The 20,952-nt window shown below is 33.1% G+C and overlaps 2 protein-coding genes across 2 annotated transcripts; one reads left to right on the top strand and one right to left on the bottom strand.

The window, feature by feature from the left end:
• Positions 1–3,410: 3,410 nt before the first annotated feature.
• Positions 3,411–4,605, bottom strand: LOC120134044 (uncharacterized protein At4g22758-like). Its single transcript, XM_039150523.1, has 2 exons — positions 3,924–4,605; positions 3,411–3,815 (listed from the first exon to the last, which is right to left on the bottom strand). Exons 1-2 carry the CDS (start codon positions 4,153–4,155, stop codon positions 3,634–3,636), a joined length of 414 nt encoding a protein of 137 aa, XP_039006454.1. The 5' UTR covers positions 4,156–4,605; the 3' UTR covers positions 3,411–3,633.
• A 12,410-nt stretch (positions 4,606–17,015) lies between these two features.
• On the top strand, positions 17,016–19,833 carry LOC120133979 (phosphomannomutase/phosphoglucomutase-like). Its single transcript, XM_039150461.1, has 7 exons — positions 17,016–17,692; positions 17,781–18,044; positions 18,390–18,906; positions 18,991–19,190; positions 19,289–19,401; positions 19,485–19,625; positions 19,710–19,833. The coding sequence occupies exons 1-7, from the start codon at positions 17,156–17,158 to the stop codon at positions 19,789–19,791; spliced, it is 1,854 nt and encodes a 617-aa protein (XP_039006392.1). The 5' UTR covers positions 17,016–17,155; the 3' UTR covers positions 19,792–19,833.
• The last annotated feature ends 1,119 nt before the right edge of the window (positions 19,834–20,952 follow it).

The raw sequence follows: 20,952 nt of genomic DNA, 5'->3' as shown, positions 1-20,952 counted from the left end.
AAAATTAAAAAACAATAACTATCTACAAAATCTGATCATAAAATTAAAAGCAGTAACGATTCGTATTAGATAATTATGTTCAATATATATAATACACTTTCTTAATCTTATAATAGTGATATGAAATTCTATATTTGACCACGAGTTGCCAAAGCGTTTCTTCACTCATGTTTTGCCATTTGGAACATCACATCCAGGCGTGCAACCTTCTTTTCTTTTTCCTTTTTTTTTTGTTCAAAGGAAAAAATGGTTTAAATATTGTTTAATTCATTTTCAATTATAGTTGTTTGACCGGACATTTGTGGTCCATTACTTAGAATATTAAGAAAGCGCGAATAATTTTTAATAATTTATAGTCGTTTTATTAATTATATTTAAAATATATAATTATATTTTTATAATATTATTTTGAAAATATAAATATATAATATGTTTTTCTGAAGGATAAGATCAGATTTGAGTTTGCGATGTCCAACCCAACTTGAATAAAAAATAATAATATAACTAATTTTTATTTATTCAAAAATAATTACTTTAGTACATCTATCATTTTATATATTTGTTATATATATATATATATATATCAAATTAGATCAAATTAAATACGAACAAAAATAGGGTCGAGTTTCGATTCCCAAGAAAAAAAAACAAAATCCAAAGAAATGATGTATTTACAAGTGTTGGTTTTGATCACACATTGGGCATTTACATTGTTTGTTTGGGGGAGGGCTAGCTCGACTATTGGGAGATTATAATGAGCCTATTTAATAAGCCTGTATTAAGGAGATGGCTACACCAAAACCATATCACTTGGGGCTTTCAGGTCAGATCCCAGGTTAATGCCCACTTATATTATATGGATTTTAGATCAATTACATTTTTTTTTATAATGTAGGACCTCCCAAGGCTAAAATGAAGAATCCGATCCTACAAGGCAACCTTCGGAGGGGCTCAAAGAACTCACCACTCTGTCCCCTGCTTTTTTCCAAGATTTTCAACCAGCGCGATTCGAACCTAAGGTATGAGACAAGCTCATAATCCCAAGAGCCCTTGCTTTACCAACTGGGTCATGCATGCTGTGGTAATTACATTTGTTATAGCTTCATCTCTATTTTTTTTAAAGAAAAAAAAAGATAAAAGACAAGCTAGTTAGCAGTGTTGTAGTTCACTGCACAACATCCTTCTAGAAGGCTTCCCTAGTCACTTCCGGGATTGTTTGAAAGAAATGTGTCCCAAATGGTCATGTCCAAGCCATCTGAACTAAAACATCTGCAACTCTATTATTCTCCCGAGGTGCAAAGACAATTTTCAAATTCCAGTTCCTAACAAGAAGCTGCTGAATATGTGGAAACATCGAGGAACTTGAACTTCCTCTCCTATTAGAGCCAAAACCAATTGCTGATAAACTTCCCTACTATCCGTTTCGACCACGATCGAGCGATATCCCATATTTCAGGCCAAAGATAAACCTTCAAATATGCCCCAAAGCTCTACATCAAGCACTGAACAAACACCAATGGCTTTGGCAAAACCCATAATCCAACCACCCGTGTGGTCCCTTAGAATACCTCCGCACGCTGCTAAGCTCGTGTCAGTTCTAAGCCAACCATCAGTATTAAGTTTAACCCAATTTATGGGGGGCAAAGACCAAGGTAACCCCCGCTGAACAGGAGCAGTGTAGCCCGCCTGTATAAGAGCGGGTCCGACCAGCCTGCATCGCTTCATTTTGTAGTCGTTTACTTTGGTGTAAGACAGTATCATCAACAAGAAAATTCTCATCAAATAAAAGACAATTACGACAATTCCAAAGACAACAAATTACCGATCCAAACATAGATCCCAGTCTGTCGAATCAGTAGTAAAATAATCCAATCTCGTAAGATAAATAATCACCCATTGTTTCATGTTCATGCTGCAAAATTTCTCCATCCGGGAAGGAAGAACCAACTGTTGCCAAGTTGCTCGGGCCAGAGAACACTCTCGGAGCACATGTGAAGTAGATTCAATCGCACCACCACAAACATCACAGTGCAGACTCGTTGCCATATGTCTACGTTCATTTGCTTGAAGATAACTTATCTCAAACAACAAAATTGAGGTGTACTAATACATGTTGTACTCCAAAGGAGAAAATATATTTAGATCTTGAAAAATGTTATTATTAAAAAATATATTTAAAACATTAAAAAAGGAACAAAAATAATAAAATTAATAACCGATCTTATATTGAGATGTATTGAACACTAGTATTTTAAAAGTAGTATGAAGTCCCAATAAGATAAGGCTACCGCACTGTAGTGGTGGTACATGTAGATTAAAGCGTGTTTTAGATGCAATTGTCGTCATAAATGGGGCTTTTGGGATGCACGTGTTGCTTAATTCGAAGCTGGAAGAGGAGCTTGAATTCTTTGAATATTAATCATATATTTTGGACGTCAACTAAGCTTCTTCAAGTGAAAGCTGTGGTTTTGAGAGAGGTGGGCGTGCCAATTACTTAAACCTACTTACCAAATATTGGTTGCCTTGGTCCGCATAAAGACGGCTGTGGGATTGGCTTAACGCCATTCGTAATCCTGATTAACAGTGTTGGGCCATGGACACCTTTGGAAACAATTTCCTTGCTTGCTTCAGCTAAAAAGATTGGCATTCAATAAAGACGAATATTCGATGTTGAATACCCTAGCAATTTTGAACGGCCACCGTTTTTGCCGAAAAGCTAATTTGATTCTCAAAAAGATCTTTTTGTATCTTCCACGTTACCAACAACATCTACAACTAGATATTATTGTATGTCATAGCATCTTCAACACAACCGATCAGCCATGGATGGTCCCTTTGCTACTGCAAAAAGTTTAGTTGAAATCGACTACCAGGAAAATGAAATAACAACAGAAAATAACCATTGAAGGAAAGGCCATGATGGCCGCAAGTCATCGTGTACTATATGATACGTCGGAAAGTTCGAATCCCGACATTTACAATCTGTTTCTTAATCTCCCGAATACTATTGAGGTTACCATGAACACCTAAACATATCAACTTGCATCTTTCAACAAATGACATAAGACCAAACATGAATAAACAAATGCAAGTAGACACTAAACAAACCATCCAAATTCGTAAAATGATGTTAAAAAAAGCGACTAACAAACAGTTCCTCAATCAAGGAATGTTAATCTAAGACCAGCTGTTGACCAACGCTGGTTTGATTTTGGTCTAAGGTCAATAAACAGCATCACCTAACAAGAATCAATTCAATCAGGCGATCAATCCTGGAAAGCAACTTGCAATATCATGCGCAATTCAGACCAACATTTCAAACGATGGATGTAAATCGTAAGCTACTGAAAATGTACGCCAAACCCAACAAAGATTCTTCAACAAAGCCATTAAACAATATAACAAAGAGATTAAGCACACCATAAATGTTCCTTCTTTATTGCAATGCAAAAACACTGGAAAACAAGGATTATTTATTACTGCAGGTCTTTTCTCAGTTACATGAGAACATTAAGGTGGAAAACATAAAAACGCAACATTCTACCATGGCCATCACTAATGATAGCCTAACTTTCAGCACTTTATTTCTATATAAAGCTGAACCCAAGGAAGCATAATGTATATGGGTTTAGTTTAATGGGAGGAAAACTTAAGGTTAAGGGATTTATTGAACCATGCCTTCCAGTTCCCAGGTGACTTCCTAGTAATCGATCCAGCCGATTTTCCATTGTTTTCTATCTTTTCAGTCCTCGGCTTCTTGCACAGTATGAAATTACGTGACCCTTGTGATCCAATAGTTTCCCATGTACTCAGTGCTGCTGTGAAAAATAACCAGACACCAAATATTTAAAAAAAAAATTCTAAATTTTCCCAAATAAAAGACTGTTAACTTCGTAATCAAGTTGTATTTGAATAAAAGATACCATCTGATCCAGAACTGGGGCAATAAAGGAGAAAATCATTAAGATTGGAACCGAGAACAGGGAGGCGACCCTCACGAGCATAAGATTTCAAAGCAGTATCAATGACAGCAGCAACGAGCTCTTCCTCGTTAACAACAAAACGGATCGGTCCAGCGCTACCGAGAACGGTAACGCTAATCAAGAGTCGGTTTCCCTTGGGACCCTGGTTCTTCTTCTGCTTGTAAAGCAACATCCTTTCGATTTTTTTTAAATAAAGAACCCAAAAACAATAAAATAAAGAAAGAATCTAAACCAAGAAAATTGAATGAATAATTTCACCGAAACAAAATCTGGGTAATTGGTGGGGAAAGTACTGCGATTTTTTCAAGGGGTTTGTTGTTTGTTTATGGGTCAAGGCCGAGGCAGCGGTAGTACCAGCCTTCTTTGCAAGAACCGAATGCGAAAGCAGAAGCGGAGGAAACAGGAAGGAGTGCGCTCGCCCTGGATTTGCAAAGGGAGAGCATCAAAATACTAGAGCTCCGAATCGTTTCCACCATTCACAAAAATACCAAAAGATCAATGTTTATTATTCCAACAAAAAGGGGAAAAAAGCCAGAAAAACAGAATTATGGGGGTCTCGGATTTCCACGAAAATAAAGGAGAAGAATGTTTCGTTTGTTGTTGAAGGTGGAAGGTGTGAGAAGCGTTTTGGGGATCGACAGATAAGAGTTGAGGAATAGGCTTTAAATACCAAAAATGCAAAGGTTTTTTATATCCTTTCGAGAGTTTCAAGTTCGGCTTTTTTTTCCCGTTCTTTTTTGTGAATTTCGGTTTGATTCGCGAGATTATATATGGAAGTTTTTTCCGTGTTATTTCGTATTAAGGGCTACAAACTGGTAAATTTACGTATTCGGTCCCTCACATAACGAATGCCCCTTCCCTCGGCTCACCAGTCACCAATGACCCAAAACGGCGATATTTGGAATTTTCTGGTATTAACTTTCTTTTATGACCAAAATATAGATTTTAAAATTCTTTTGGCTTATTTTATATTTTAAGAAAGATTTTCTATGTAATATTATATTTATAATAAAATCTTATTTATATTTATATTTAGATCACTGTATTTAAAAATTAGGTCCAATTTGATTACAACTCTATGAGACTAGATTTTATATTACTCTCTTCAATAGAGTGAATACAATTGAATGCCGTGAAATTGGGGTTCATATGTTATACTCTTCAATTCTAGGGAGAAATTATAAAATTATATATGTAATAATTATACGTATCTTATAGATGCAACTGTTCAAACTCTGAATCTCTAAAAAGAACAACATTTTCTTTTACTATTAAGATCGTTTACTAAGATAATTTCGTGAGTTCTATTATATCAATTAAACAAATTTATAAAATTATTTTTTATAATTAATTAACATATTTTATTTTATGCAATTATAGTATGATATCTAAAAATACCATTATGTATTTTTCTACCATTAAAATTTATCAAGGGATTGAATTAGCAGGGCTTGAACCTTAGTCTTATATGCCCACACAGTAATTTTGACAAAAGTGTTAGATAATGATATTGAGAAAAATAATTCTTTATTTAATGTTTTTAAAATATTATTTCTGAAATTAGAGTGAAATAAATAATATAAAAAATATAAATTAAAATTTCCGATAATTTCATGAAGACGTTAAAATTATAAAGCGTCTTTCAAATATTAGAATTGTTTTTCCTCGTATCATTATCTCAGTTTTTTTCTTAATAATTTTATCACTTTAACAGTGGTTATATTGACTATGAATATATTATATATTTAATATAAATAATACAACGTGTTTCTATTATTAATTAGTATATGCTTGGGCTGAATAAAACTAAATCAGAAAATAGTTTTACCTTAGGCTGAGATAGGTTTATTCGACACATAGGTTAAATGAAAATTTTACATATTTGATACGCAATTTTGGGACAGGAGTAAAATTTTATATTATAAGATATGCACTTAAGGATTTATATTAAAAGTTTTAAGGGATGCGAAATTATAAAATTTTAGGAGGTACGAAATTAAATAATTAATAGAAAATATAAATAAAAACTTAAAATATATGGAAATTAAATTTATAGGGAGTGCGATCATACCCATAACATCTTTTTCGGTCTATCCCTGACGTCAGACATATTTGATAATTGAAATTAGTTAAATAAAACCGTAGCTCATAATTAAGCATATTAAAAACATTCATCAATAAACTTTTAACTTTTATAATAAATTTTTAAAAAATATTTCTTATCTATTTTTCATGTAATTATCCTTATCAAAATCATATGCCTTATTATAAAATAAATAGTATTTATTATCCTTATCAAAATCATATGTCTTATTATAAAATAAATAGTATTTATTATCGTACATGTACGTTTCAAATGAAAATAAATATAGATATATATGAAAATTTTAAACTTTAATATCATCCATACCTTTTTATTTGACGTATTCATTTATTAATTATTTTAAATAAAGCTTTAAAAACTAATTATATATCACAATTACTTAGCTAATTGACTTCCTCTGGTATTAAATTGAAATATTAGATTCTACAAGTTTGTACGAGACCTCGTAGTAAATTAATTATCTTAAAATATTTATTACAATTACGGAGCTAGCTAGTTGACTATTCTCTAATATTAATGAAAATATGAAATTCTACAATGGTGTACGAGACCTGAAAGAAACAATAATTATATTTAAATATGTTATAATTACACAGCCAAATTTGACTCCAAACTTGACTATCCTCTAATGCTAATGAAAGGTCAAATTTTACCATGTTTGAGGAAGTATTTAACTCACGTAATATAATATCATTATTGGGAATAGAGATAGGCATGAGACCTGAACTCGATGGGTTCTGATTTGATCGGTTAGATTTCTTTTTAAAAAAATTGGGTTCGGGTCGGGGTGGGTCGGGGTTTTTAATGTAATGTTCGGGTCGGATTTAGGGAGAAAAATACCCGACCTGACCTGACCTAAAAAAAAATATATTTTTACCTTATATATTTAGGGATAATTACAATAATACACTTCTATATATTATTTTTTTCAATTAAGTCATTTTTTTAATTTAATAAAAATATTTTTTTTATTATTTCAGGTCAGATCGGGTTGGGTTGGGTTCGGGTTGGGTAGACCAAAAACCCGACCCATGCCCATCCCTAGGAATATATTTTTAAAATATAATATTACTTAAATTATTATTAAAAATATTATACATTTTATTGAATAAATTAATAATAATGACGATATAAATACAGATACATGCAAATATAAAATATGTTATATTTTTTTAACATTTCTACTACAAATACTAAATCAAATATGTTAATATAATTATCTTAACATTTCTACTACAAATACTAAATCAATAATGTTAAAATTATAATAATGATATTTACATAACAATAAATCGTAAACTGATATTTACTAAGTCAATATGTAACCAACAATAAATCGTAGAATATTTTAAATAAAATATTTTTACACTTACTTGAGAGTTTCTTCCAACAAGTTGATGTTATAAAAAAACTTTTCGAATTTCTTACTCACTTCTTTTTTACCTGCAAAAACATATTAAAATTAGTATTTTAATATTAAATAATATGATATAAAATAGAAATACTTTATTCGAATACGACTAAAATTTTATTCGAATAATACTTACAGATTAAAGATTGGAAAAAAATTTCGTTCAAAATTTTCTCTAATATTCTTCCTAGATGCTCTCTCTTTCAATTATTCTCCAGATTTTGCCTCTTCTCTCATTTCCTCACCACTGCTTTACTCCCCAATTCTCAACAAAAACACCTCATTTTATAACATCACGGGTATTTATTATACTTTCCCGTTCAACCACCAATCACCAACCTACCCAAGTTATTAATGGATAATTAATGGTGTCATTATTACTTACATGTTTCCCCGTCAGAGGCAACCTACCACCCTAGACTGAAGATGCCAGGTAAGATTAGAGTCTTCTTATTTTGCCTAAAGACGTCAGGTAAGCTTGGAGTCTTCATGGTTGGCTTGAAGACGCCAGGTAAACTTGGAGTCTTTGGCTCGATACTATAGATTTTACCCCATATGGAGAAATAATATGGGAAGTGTATTATTTTGGGGGCATTTTGCCCATTTTTCTAGTAAACTTCGGGTATCCCAGTATATCCATTTAACTGTATAAATAAAAATTAATTTTATTGAGTTAGATAAGAGTACAAAAATGATAAAATTTTCTCATTAATATTTAACATGTTTATATTTTTAGAAATTTAAATTCAAGATTAAAATAAAGATCCGATGTGATTAAAGAACGCAAACATTGATTTTAAGGAGTAGGTGATAGTATTTTTCGTATATGAATCTCCACGCAAGATCCCATTCTACTTAAGTAAAAAATAAACAGTACAAAGTAATATCCATAAATTCCATTATAAAAGGACTATCACAATCCCTGTAAATGGTTTTGATTGGTATTTATAAACCGTAAAAAAGTCGCCTTAGATGTTAGCCGTAAATATCGTATACTTAAAAACCAAATAACAGTCGGTCGTTTTGTTTCCTGGTTTGGTATTTTGTTTATTACGTATTGGAAGAGATATCACATGCAAGCACCAAGATATCAGATTCTGTACAAATCTGACGTAATTGCAAGTATGCATGAAGCCATGGGGTTGCCATGCCATGTGCAGTTTTCATCGATTAAAGTCCAAGTTCATGCTGTCATCTGCAAAGCGTTGAAGTTTGATAGAGAAACTGTTATAATTCTGCTTCACCGTCATTTGAGTATATTCTGTGCATTGAAAGCTCATGATATTTGGCGAGGTCAGTAGAATGTTTTTGTTTTTGGGTGTGGGACTAGCAGTAGCCATAAACTTTTTATGGAGGGACATGAATCTACGTATCAATATCATGAGGGGTTGCATTGGTTTGGAGTTTGGACCATTTGTGGTCGATGAATTGGATCCTATATCTTTCATCCTTTCAACATTTAAAATAAAACCCTACCTTATCCTTATCTGCATACAGGACATTGAGTAATATGAGCATGATTCCACCGTTAAATAAAATGTTAATTCGAGTTAATAATAATAATAATAATAAATAAATATTATTATTGAATCGAACGAATGAAAAAGTAGAGAAACGAAATTGGTTACATGTTTGTAGACATGGAATTGGATGAATTGAGTCAGAAATTGTAATATCCCAAACTACGGGTTAGTGATCAAATTATACAATTTCAGAATTTGGTGATTAAAGTGAAAAAATTGAAAAGTTCAATGATTTATTTGAAAGTATTTCCTGAAGAGTTGTTAGTAATTATTGAAAGAGTCAAAGGGCAAATAGGCCATTGAACAAGAAAAATAATTAAATAAAATTTAGTGGATATTACAATACCCATGCGATGTATGTGTGAAGAGATAAGTTTCCAAACTTATATTCTTCATCTTCTTCTCTTCTCCAACGTGCCCAAGCTAGAGCAAAGGTGAGTTTTATATTTTGTTGATTATTTGTTAATTTTAAGAGTGGATTTTGATCATTAGATGATAACTAAGCTTAAGGAAAACTTAAGTTATCTTAAAATCAAAAGCTGAAGAAGTTATGGAAGATTAAAGAAAATGGGGTTTTAAGTGAAATTTTGAATAAGAATGTTTAAATGAATTTGGAAGATGAATTTGACTTGTCATCTATGAGAATAAGAAGTTAGAAGTGTTAGAATGAAGTTTGGATAACATGAAAAATTTGGTATGATTCTTAGCCTTAAGATTTGGATGAAATATGGAAGATTATAAGGTGTTGGAATGATAGGAATTGATTAAAGTTGTTATAGATGAATTTAGTAGCATAATAAGGATTTTATACATGAAAATTTGGGTGATGTGTTGATGATTTTTCGGATGAAATAGCTTATTCTGGACAAGTGCATCGATGCACTATGAGTGTGTATCGATACACTATGATAAATTTTGAAGGTGCATCGATGCATTAAGGGATGCATCGATGCATGAATATTTCGAAGCTATTTTGTGTACCGATGCACCCATAGTGCATCGATACACCCCTATAGGAAAAATGGAATTTTGGTTCATTAAATTAGTCTAAGTTATTAATATCAAGTTATAAGGTTTAGGCTTTTGATAATTATTTCGGAAATTATGTTTATGTAGATATTGAGCCTAAACAAGTTCTGTAACAATCAAAGAGTTAGGATCGAATCAAAGCAAGGCTAAGGTGAGTGCAATTTAATTTGTACTTAGGTTATTGAACAAACATTGGCTTGCGATGAGCCAGTGACGAAATTACTATGGTAAGAAGTAACTTCTAAATTTTATGTGATTATGATTTGTACATTAGTACATAGAAATGGATGTATGTTATTATATGTTACACGATTTACATGCTTAAGTGAAAATGCAACATGTGATATATGTTATATGATATAACATGCACGTTTAGATAAACAAATGAGAAATGATAAAAGTCATATAATGATCTACATGAATACAAGCACTTGTGATATGATATGAGATATATGGTTACACATACATGTGGTATGTGACAGAAGAGAAAGAACAAGTAATATGAAATGTATAAATGATAATGCCCATGTTATATGATATGAGAGCTAGTGGTATAGTTGGCGTGCCAAGAGTCGAGGGTTCTACGTGGTCCTTTGGGACATATATTGTAACATCCTCAATATCAGGCTAGTGACCTAAAGGTGAATTTTGAAAGCATTGTGTTCAATTTCGAAATAAGTTAAAAGTTCAGAATTTTAATTGGAGAATTTTGAGGTTGGATTTAATAGTAAAGTTTGAAAGTAATAAGGGTATTATGATCTTTTCTAAGAGAAGATTTTTACTTCTCTTTTAGGGGATATAAAAAACGTGGGAAATGAGGGAAATGAGTTTCCAGAGTTTTCTTCTTCTCCTTTCTTTTTCACGTGTGGAAGCCAAGAGCAAAGGTGAGAATTTTTATTAGTTGATTATTATTTGAATTCTAAGTTAGTTTTGATTCTTTGAAAAGTAAGAAAGCTTAAAGAAGTCTAAAGATAAGTGAAAACTCAAAGATGAAGAGGTTAGAAGAGATTAAAGAAAATGGGTTTTTAAGTGAATTTTTGAATAAGAAAGTTTAAATGAATTTGGAGGATGAATTTGACTTGTCATCTATAAGAATAAGAAGTTAGAAGTGTTAATTAAGTTTGGATAACATGGAAATTGGGTATGATTATTGATTTCCATATGAAAGATGGAATTTAGAGGTTAAAGATGAGATAAATGAATATTAATGAGTTTAAGTATGTATATGTAAGTTAGGAATATGAAAGAGGTTGAAATATGAAGGATTTAATCCAAAAAGAATGAATTTTCGGGTTCAAAAAGAGGATTCTGGGCAGAGTGCATCGATGCATATTCATAGTGCACCGATGCATCAAGGTTAAAACCCAGAAATTGTTTAAAGGTGTATCGATGCACAGGTAGTGCATCAATGCACTCTTTTAAAATTAAAAACATCGAATGCAATTTGTACATCGATGCATAAGGCATGCATCGATGCATCCCAGTAATAAACAAACATCAAATGTATTTTATGCACCGATGCACAGGTAGTGCATCAATGCACCGATAGGGAATGCATTGATACACTGTGCAGTGCATCGATGCATACCTTCATTAAAAGATGAAATGAAATTTTCTTTTAGCCTAAGAAGTGACAATTTAGAAGATATTAATTAGTATACTGATATGTATCAATGTATTATTATGATGTAGATATAGAATGAAGCTTGTTCCGGAACAATCTAAGGATTAAGATTAATTCAAAGCAAACAAGGCTAAGATGAGTGCACATTATTTAGTATATGAGGTTCAATGGAAAATAAGACTTGCGATAAGTCTATTTCCAATAGTGAAAAACATGAATTCATAGAAGTATGTATTTGTTATGATTTATATGTGTGCATGAGTATATGTGTTATTGATATGAATATGGTAAGTAAAAGGGATTAATGGTGATGATAAGAATAATAATAAGGATAATGAAATGATAGGTATATGTGAATATAGGTATTGATGTGTTTTTGTATGTATTGTAAGATGATATGTTTATGTGATAAGATGACAATGATTTACATGTCATATGAACACATAAGAAAGGTTATGAGCCATATGAAAGAGAAAGTATATGTGATACATGAGGGTGAATCCTATGTTTATATGAATATGAACTCATATGAGAATTGACATGAACTACGTGATTACATGTATATGTGAATGAAACCATGAACTTATATGAATATATGATATGGTTACATGAATATGTAAAAGGATATAAAAGATAATGCCCATGTTATGTGTCATGAGAGCTAGGGGTATAGTTGGCATGCCAAGAGTCGATGGTCTATGTGGTCCTTCGGGACATATATGTATTCTTTGGAACATGTGTGAAGTCTGGTGAGACACATACTTGATCCTTGGCATATGTATATGATTCTTAAGGAATGATATGTGGTCCTTCGGGACATATATGTATTCTTTGGAACATGTGTGAAGTCTGGTGAGACACATACTTGATCCCTAGTATATGTATATGATTCTTAAGGAATGATATGTGGTCCTTATGGACATTATTATATGGCACTACGGTGCAATTCTACGCGGTACTCTGGTTCAATTCTACGTGGCACTTCGGTGCAATTATATGAGTTGTGGTGACAGCATTAGTGCACAACCTCTATGTACTCGCATATCTTTAGTTCTCACATGTGTATCATGGGCTATTAAATAGATAATATTAATAAAGTGATATGATAATATGTTTGTTTCCTTGTGGAATTTCATGTGTGATATTGATTGTACAAATGGTAACTTATAAGACCATATGATGAAAGTAATCAATGATAGTGATAAAATAAGAAAGAAATAAAGATGATAATATAGTTGCTTGGGTGTACGTGTTTTATGATAGTATATATATATATATGGTTTACATGACATGATATGTATATGTGCAATTGGTTATGGTATATGTTATATGATATGGACATAAGAGATCATAGGAACATTAGATAAGAGATATGAATGATAATGACATATATGTATGCATATATTTGTTACATGTAAAAGTATGAGTTGTATGAAATGATAGTAGTAATTGTTTAGGTATGATTATTAGTTACCGTTTACCTTATATGTTTATATGCCTCACTAAGTCTTTGACTTAGCGTGTAAGTGATTTACACGTAGGTTTCGAGAAGAGTAAAGAGCAATGTGGAGCAAGACAAGTCAGTTCTCCTTACTAAAGGTCATATCAGAAAAGAGGTGAATAATATGTATTTTAGTATATAAAGTTCTAGTTGGCATATTTTCAAAAGAATATATTGTTTAAGCTATGAACCGTTTTATAAATGTTTCGAATAGTTATATGTAAATAAATAAGTGAAATATACACGCTCTGATTGGTTTTGTAATAATGAAAATGTCTTTTATGTAAATTAGTCATTTATATGTTATAAAAGTTTTAAATTACTCACTATTTTATAAAGGTACATGTTTTAAAAGGTCAATGTGACACCTCAGATTCGTATCCGGGTCGGATACGGTTTGGGGTGTTACATATATGTATCATTTGGAACATTTACAGGGTCTTTTGACACAGATTTGATCCACTGGAATATGTATATGGTTCTTAAGGAGTGGTCATTTTAAATTTCATAGCCCCTAGTGGGACCTCATACGAGCTGTGGTGACAGCATAGTGCACAACCTCAATGTACTCGAATACCTTGAGTTCTCAGTAATGTACATGGGCTTACAAAAAGGTATAAAAGTGTTTGCATTTTACATTATCATGCTATTAATATTTACATGGAATCATATGTGACATGATTAAATGAGTAGATGATATATTCATATGGATATGAAATGCATTATTTTTATTACATGATTTATATGCCTCACTAAGTCAACGACTTAGCGTGTGATTGTTTTACGCGTAGGTTCCGAGAAGAGGAAGATTGGTAAAAGTTGTGCAAGACATGTCAATTTCTCCTTTCCAAAGATCAGATCAGAAAAGAAATGTATAGTATGTATTTTGTAATAAGGAAAGTTGTTGGCATGTAAATAAATGATTAAATCCGATATATTCTAATCGATTTTGAATATACGATTGAGTTTTGTAATGTTTTAAAAGTGTTTATTTAAATGACAATTATATAGTAATGAACGGTTAAATTTTTACGAGTTTTATGAACGTTTTACAAAAGTCACTGTAGTAGTGCATCGATGCACAATTTTGCTTCGAAATTTTGGTGCATCGATGCACTGTAGCAATGCATCGATGCACTGTTCATTATTGTTCACGGTACTATTCATATCGTATTTCACTGTTCATAAATATGTTTTTATCTCAAAATTTTATACCAAACACAATTGAACAATATATGATCGTATTTTCTTAATATAAGTTCAAATGTTCAGTTATTTTACAAGAATAAAGGTTTTGAAATGTCAATGTGACTTCTCGGACTCGTATCCGGGTCGGGTACGGGTTGGGGTGTTACAGAAATACATAAAAAGAAGTTTTTATTGAGGTTTGTATGAACAATTTTCTTAAGACATATTCGTCCACCCCTCGGTGCTTTGAGTAACGTTGGACGTCGGTCTCCCAGGATACAAGAAACGACCACAAAAGTAAGCACAATCGTAGTGATCAGTTGAGCACAATCTTGCCTTTCTCTATCACCGAAAATAACGAATTTGGAAGGAATTTTCTGAGTGTTTTCCTAATTCAACGTTGTGAGATATGTCTCAAAGTTTTTTTTCTAGGATTTGTGCCTTAACTAGCCTATTTATAGAGGAGGAAATGTATTGAAGGGTTAAGACCTTTCGATGAAAAAACTTAACCTTTCGATGAAAAACTCAACCTTTCGATTAAAGAACTTATCCTTTCGAGTAAATGACTTATCATTTTGATGAAAATGCTTAACCTTTTCATGAAATGATTTAATCTTTTCATGAAGAGAATTATTGAATAAGTATGATTGAATGGATGACTTTAAACCAAAAATTAAGTTTATTCGCCAAGTTACATGACTTATTATTAATTAGTTATAAATAACATCAATTCATTCAATTATTTTTCCAACATCCAATTCTACCATGGAATAGAAGAAGTCCTATAATCCATCTAAACAATTAGGCATAATGATAAAATTTATCTTTAATATTTGATAAAATAATCACTTTAATTTTTATACATTTTTTGAAGTATTTTAACTCTAACGTTTCATATTAGGACAAAATTCTTATAGTTAGATGAATATTGTTAATTAATTGAATAACGGTCGACACTTGTTTATAATGTGGCAAGTACTATGTATCTGAAGTGATCACTTGATGTTTCTGTCATTATTTTAGACACATGACATGCGCCACACCATCACTTTAGACACATCACATTACCACATCATCACTTGTCATGTCATCACTTTAATTAGACCCGTGACATGTGTCATATCACCACTTTAGACATGTAACGTCAAATCATCACTTTAGACACATTACATGCGTCGCATCATCGATTTATACATGTGATTTGTGACATTTAATCACTTTAGACACATAAGACTTATCACGCCAGCGATAAGCGTTGACTGTTAGTTAATTAATAGTTTCTATCTAATCAAGAGATTTTATCCCTAAATAAAACTTGAAGTTCTAATATGCTCAGAGAAAATAAAGACCAAAATAAATATTGAATAAATGAGCCTAATGTTTGTATTGTACCAAACAATTATTAAAATTTTTGAACATAGATAAAAGGATAGGGTTGTTTTTGAGTGGTGTATAATTTTCTTTAGTGTATCTCATTACAAAAATATGTATCATTGGGTTGGGCCACTCATAGAACCCACAACTGGCTTGTCGGTACATACGTAATCGAAGATTTGTAGTGGCATGTATCTCTATATGCTCAGCTGTCCGCAAAAAGGCTGGTCAGTTGAGCCTTTGGATTCTTGTTTACCGAGTCACGAACATGGGTGATGGCAGATTGTAGAAAAGAAGGGCAGTTTTGGTTATCTCAACTGGATACACCATGGGGAAGACGACCAAATACAAAGGATATACTGTGTAAACAGAAGAAAGAGACGAAATTGGGCCTTTTATGTACAGGCTAACAATTCAAGCTGTCCGGCTTTACAAATTGGCTCATATTTAAGTAGGCTCGAATCAAGAACCTTACATTTGCAACATCCTACATCACTATATCGCTCCAATCACAAGGCTTGAAGATCTTGTGAAAAAAAAGGCTTGAAGATCTAATAAAAAAACAAAAATGCTTAGAGATGAATTTCAAGGTCTAATAACACACTAAATTTATTCTAATTTTACGATACAATTAATAGATCTAAATTGATAATATTTTTGAATTATTGTTATTAGAGTAATAAAATGTTTAAAATTAATTTTAAATATTTTATTGAAATGTAAGGTTATTATTAGTTGAATAAGCCTTAAATTTTTATATGATTTAGGTTTGAATATTGAAGATAAACTATTCGAAGAAGTAACCATAAATTATAAATATCGATTATAAAATAAATTTGAAAGATGTTAACAATCTCTGAGCAAGAAGCTCTCAGTTTGCAACTTTCCCCTTCTTCTAGGTAGGAACTGTTCAAAATAAATAATATGAAAGATAAAAAAAAAATCAACAATACGCTTTAACTGACCTGATAACATTACATTGCTCTTTTTATATATATTTTATTCATCTAATTATTTAAATTTTTTAAGTTTTATACCGTTTTAATCGATATTTCGTGTATATATATATATTAAGTTTTTAAAAAATCCTATCAATACAATATGTTTATGCTTTGGCTGCTTGGCAGATATTTGAATTTTTCTTACAATATTGAATCGCAACAGCACCATGAAAAGAATATTCTGTTGTTTTGTGAGAGAAATATCATTTCATGCAAAACACGGCAAAGAAGCGAAGTGATGCTATGAATCAAATAAAAACAAGGCAAAAAATCAAGATATTTTTTTGTTCTTTCCTGGATTGAAACTGCATTCGATCGTAAGGTTATAGTTCATTCGTTTAAGGGGATTAATATCTTATCTTTCCCCAAATCCATCGTTCCAAAAGATATTTTTCAAGCAAACCCAGAGCGAATTCCATGGCTTCCACTTCAACATCCTTGATACCCTTTCGAGGAAATGGTCCAAGAGCCAGTTTCTCATCGTCACCAGCAAAAACTGCACTCCACAAAACGTTGAGATTCTCATTTTCGTCGAGGTCAAACATAGTTGTAAGCGTTAAATCTTCCAGCATCGTGAATTATAATGAAGTGGTCGTTGATGAAGAGATGGACAGGATTAGAAGACTCCAGAACGGGTCCGACGTTCGAGGGGTTGCATTGGAAGGCGAAAAGGGTCGAGCCGTGGACCTTACCCCACCGGCCGTGGAAGCCATTGGCCAGAGCTTCGGTGAGTGGGTTATCAGGGCCTTGGAGAAAGAACGAGGACGACCGGTAGAAGATGTTAAAGTTTCACTTGGCAAAGACCCTAGAGTATCCGGCGCATCTCTCAGTGCAGCAGTGTTCGCAGGCCTTGCTCGAGCCGGTTGCTCGACGTTTGACATGGGGCTAGCCACTACACCAGCTTGTTTTATGAGCACTTTGCTTCCGCCATTTGCTTACGATGCTTCGATAATGGTAGAAAACTACTCGAGCCAAATTTTAACTATAAAACGATGCTTTCATATGACAAAAGATGAAAACATTGAATGTTGATGTATTGCAGATGACTGCTTCTCACTTACCTTACACTCGCAATGGTCTGAAATTTTTCACTAAGAAGGGCGGTCTAACGTCGCCGGAAGTGGAAGAGATATGCGACAAAGCTGCCCGTAAGTACGCCAACAGGCTCACGAAAGTGTCGACGATGCTCAGCTCTCGTCCCAAAAAGGTTGATTTCATGAGGGCTTACGCAAAGCACCTTCGGAACATTATCATAGAGAGAGTGAACCATCCGATTCACTATGACACTCCACTCGAAGGATTTCAGGTTTTATTGCCTATCTTCTCATGTACTTTCCTACATTAAATATTACATTTTCCTTTGAAAATCTATTGGGTTCTCACTGTTCTTTTGCATCCAATTTGAAGTAGGAGGAAATATCGTAGTATAAAATATATGGTGCTTGTTAAGCTGTTAGCTTATCCAAAAGCATACCAAGTTTTCTTGTGGTCAATAAATTTTCGAGTTAAGATAGTTAAATGAGTAAAAATAGACAGCTGATTTTAATCGTGTAAATTTTTTTAAGATAGTTAGATAAATGAAAATAACGAATAAGAGTATTTTAAACATTGTTTTGAAGGAACTTGACTTGACATATGACCTAGTTTACAGATAATTGTAAATGCTGGGAATGGGTCAGGAGGTTTCTTCACATGGGATGTGTTAGACAAGCTTGGCGCGGATACATTTGGTTCTCTACACCTCAACCCTGATGGGATGTTCCCTAATCACATCCCCAATCCCGAAGACAATACTGCAATGGCATTAACCCGAGCCGCCGTGCTTAAAAACTCAGCTGATCTCGGGATTGTTTTTGACACCGATGTAGACCGCAGCGGTGTGGTTGACAACAAAGGCAACCCCATCAACGGTGACAAGCTTATAGCACTTATGTCCGCCATTGTTTTGAAAGAACATCCAGGTACCACCATTGTTACTGATGCCCGTACGAGCATGGCACTCACAAGGTTTATCACCGACAGAGGAGGTCAACATTGCTTGTACCGCGTCGGTTACCGGAATGTTATCGATAAGGGGGTTCACTTGAACGAGGATGGCATCGAAACACATCTCATGATGGAAACTTCAGGACATGGTGCACTCAAAGAGAACTATTTCCTCGACGACGGTCGGTCTTTTGTTTCTTAATGAGCTTTCAAATTGGTTTACAGTGTTGAATTAATCTAAGGTTTTTTATTTTCAATTCCTATAGGGGCTTACATGGTAGTGAAAATCATCATTGAAATGGTACGCATGAAACTTGAGGGGTCAAATGAAGGAATAGGCAGTCTGATAAAAGATCTCGAAGAGCCATTGGAATCCGTCGAGCTTCGGATGAATATCATCTCTGAGGCTAAATATGCAAAGGAAAGAGGTACTGAGCTAATTGAAGCATTCCGATCCTACATCGAGGTACCTATATTGTCAATCAGATTACTCTGAATCATATAATCAATAAATAAAAAGAACATAAACTCAAACTTCATCTGAAAATAGTTGATTGCTTGCAGGAAGGTCAGCTTGAAGGATGGGAATTAGACTCTTGTGGAGATTGCTGGGTAAGTGAAGGCTGCCTGGTCGACTCGAATGACAGTCCGACTGCCATTGACGCTCACATGTACAGGTACTGCAACACAAATAAATAATAAACCTTGTTATAACATTCAAGATGTTTTGTCTGAACCATGGTTCTGTTTTTGATGTCAGGGCTAAAGTTTCAAATGAGGAAGACGAAGAAATTGGTTGGGTACACATAAGGCAGAGTATCCACAACCCCAACATAGCTATAAACATGCAATCGTTGGTTCCCGGAGGCTGTCTACAGATGACAAGAGTTCTCAGAGACAAGTAAGGCAGACATTAATTTACCCAAATCATCTGTTGTGTTGATTTTTCGCTTTCTCTGTTATTAATATTGTGGAGCATTTTCAGGTTTCTGTTGGCAAGTGGAATGGATAAATTCCTTGACATTTCTCAGGTCGATAAGTATGCCAAAGATGGGAAAATGGGTTGAGCTTCAGTTTGTAGCATAGTATATATATCTATATATTTTGTGACATATACAGGGGTTGTATTTCAATGTATATTGAAGACTATATATTATAATAGTGTTGTTTCTTCATTTTGGAAATAATAAGAAATTATTTAATTATTATTATCATTAACCACCTTTTATAAAAGCAGAAAACATACATAGAAACACAGAAAGCTGCGCGGTCCGACTCTTACAGCCTTGTTAAACACGACGAAGATCCCACTTTTATTCTTAGATCAGTAGTTAAAGATTAATAATAGAAACAGCACACGATTCAACAGGGGAATTTTCATTTAATAATAGTCAACTTATTTTTCATTGACGAGGTGACCACCCATATCGCCGGTAAGTTGGATACAGAACTGACGCAGAGTCTCCGGGTGTCCGATGGCCTCATGCAGCATTTCGTATTCCAAAGTCCAGTGCGCTATGCTTCCTTGGCCATTCTTCTTGGGACGAGTTTTAATACATATAAAAATTTTGGTAGAATGACTTTTTAACCCCATTTTTATCTATTTAATCATGTAGATACTACTTTTCGCCCAACAACATCCCCCGAAGTTCACGGCACCAACATCACCAAGTCAGCAAGTTTTAGTCTCAATAGGACTCTATCAATAACAAACCAAGCATTTGAGTTCAAAGGAAACTCTCTAAAATTAGCAAAGTTCTAGGCTATAAATGGATACGAAATACACAGCGAGAGGGGTGAAAGCAAAAGCAAAAAAACATAGGGGGGAAGCATTCGAAACAAGGGTGCAAGCCATTCGGGAAATCCGAAGCCTTCGAAGGAAGAAACTCGAAAATATATTGCATGCATCAATATCAGAAAAGGAATACAAAGAAAGGAAAAGTCTTTACCATTTTGATTGAAGGAAACGAAAAGGTAGAGCCATGCTGAAGAAGAAACAGAGGTGAGGAAGATGAAAACACGCGTGAGTTAGGGATTTTAGTGCCTTTGGAAAGTTTTTGGTCTAATTAACACACAGGTCATCCAGGAGTTACGTATTTTCATATATGGTACTCATTTTTTTTTAATTTGGTCACTTCATGTATATTGATTACTCCTCTAAATTTTCACTTTATTATTTTTTATCATTATTTTTAATTAGTATTATTTTTGTTTATCTTTTAGTTGTT

Source organism: Hibiscus syriacus, unplaced genomic scaffold (assembly GCF_006381635.1).
Source record: "Hibiscus syriacus cultivar Baekdansim isolate YM2019G1 unplaced genomic scaffold, ASM638163v2 tig00110597_pilon, whole genome shotgun sequence".
Lineage (NCBI taxonomy): Eukaryota > Viridiplantae > Streptophyta > Magnoliopsida > Malvales > Malvaceae > Hibiscus > Hibiscus syriacus.
Note: the sequence above shows the minus strand (reverse complement) of the source record. Positions and strands in the feature narration are given on the sequence as shown.

Coding starts and splice junctions, on each gene's coding strand:
- LOC120134044 (XM_039150523.1), bottom strand. CDS start 4,155: ATGTTGCTTTACAAGCAGAAGAAGAACCAGGGTCCCAAGGGAAACCGA. Junction 3,816..3,923: donor CCCCAGTTCTGGATCAGATG/GTATCTTTTATT, acceptor TTTTCACAGCAG/CACTGAGTACATGGGAAACT.
- LOC120133979 (XM_039150461.1), top strand. CDS start 17,156: ATGGCTTCCACTTCAACATCCTTGATACCCTTTCGAGGAAATGGTCCA. Junction 18,045..18,389: donor CTCCACTCGAAGGATTTCAG/GTTTTATTGCCT, acceptor CCTAGTTTACAG/ATAATTGTAAATGCTGGGAA. Junction 19,626..19,709: donor ACAAGAGTTCTCAGAGACAA/GTAAGGCAGACA, acceptor GAGCATTTTCAG/GTTTCTGTTGGCAAGTGGAA.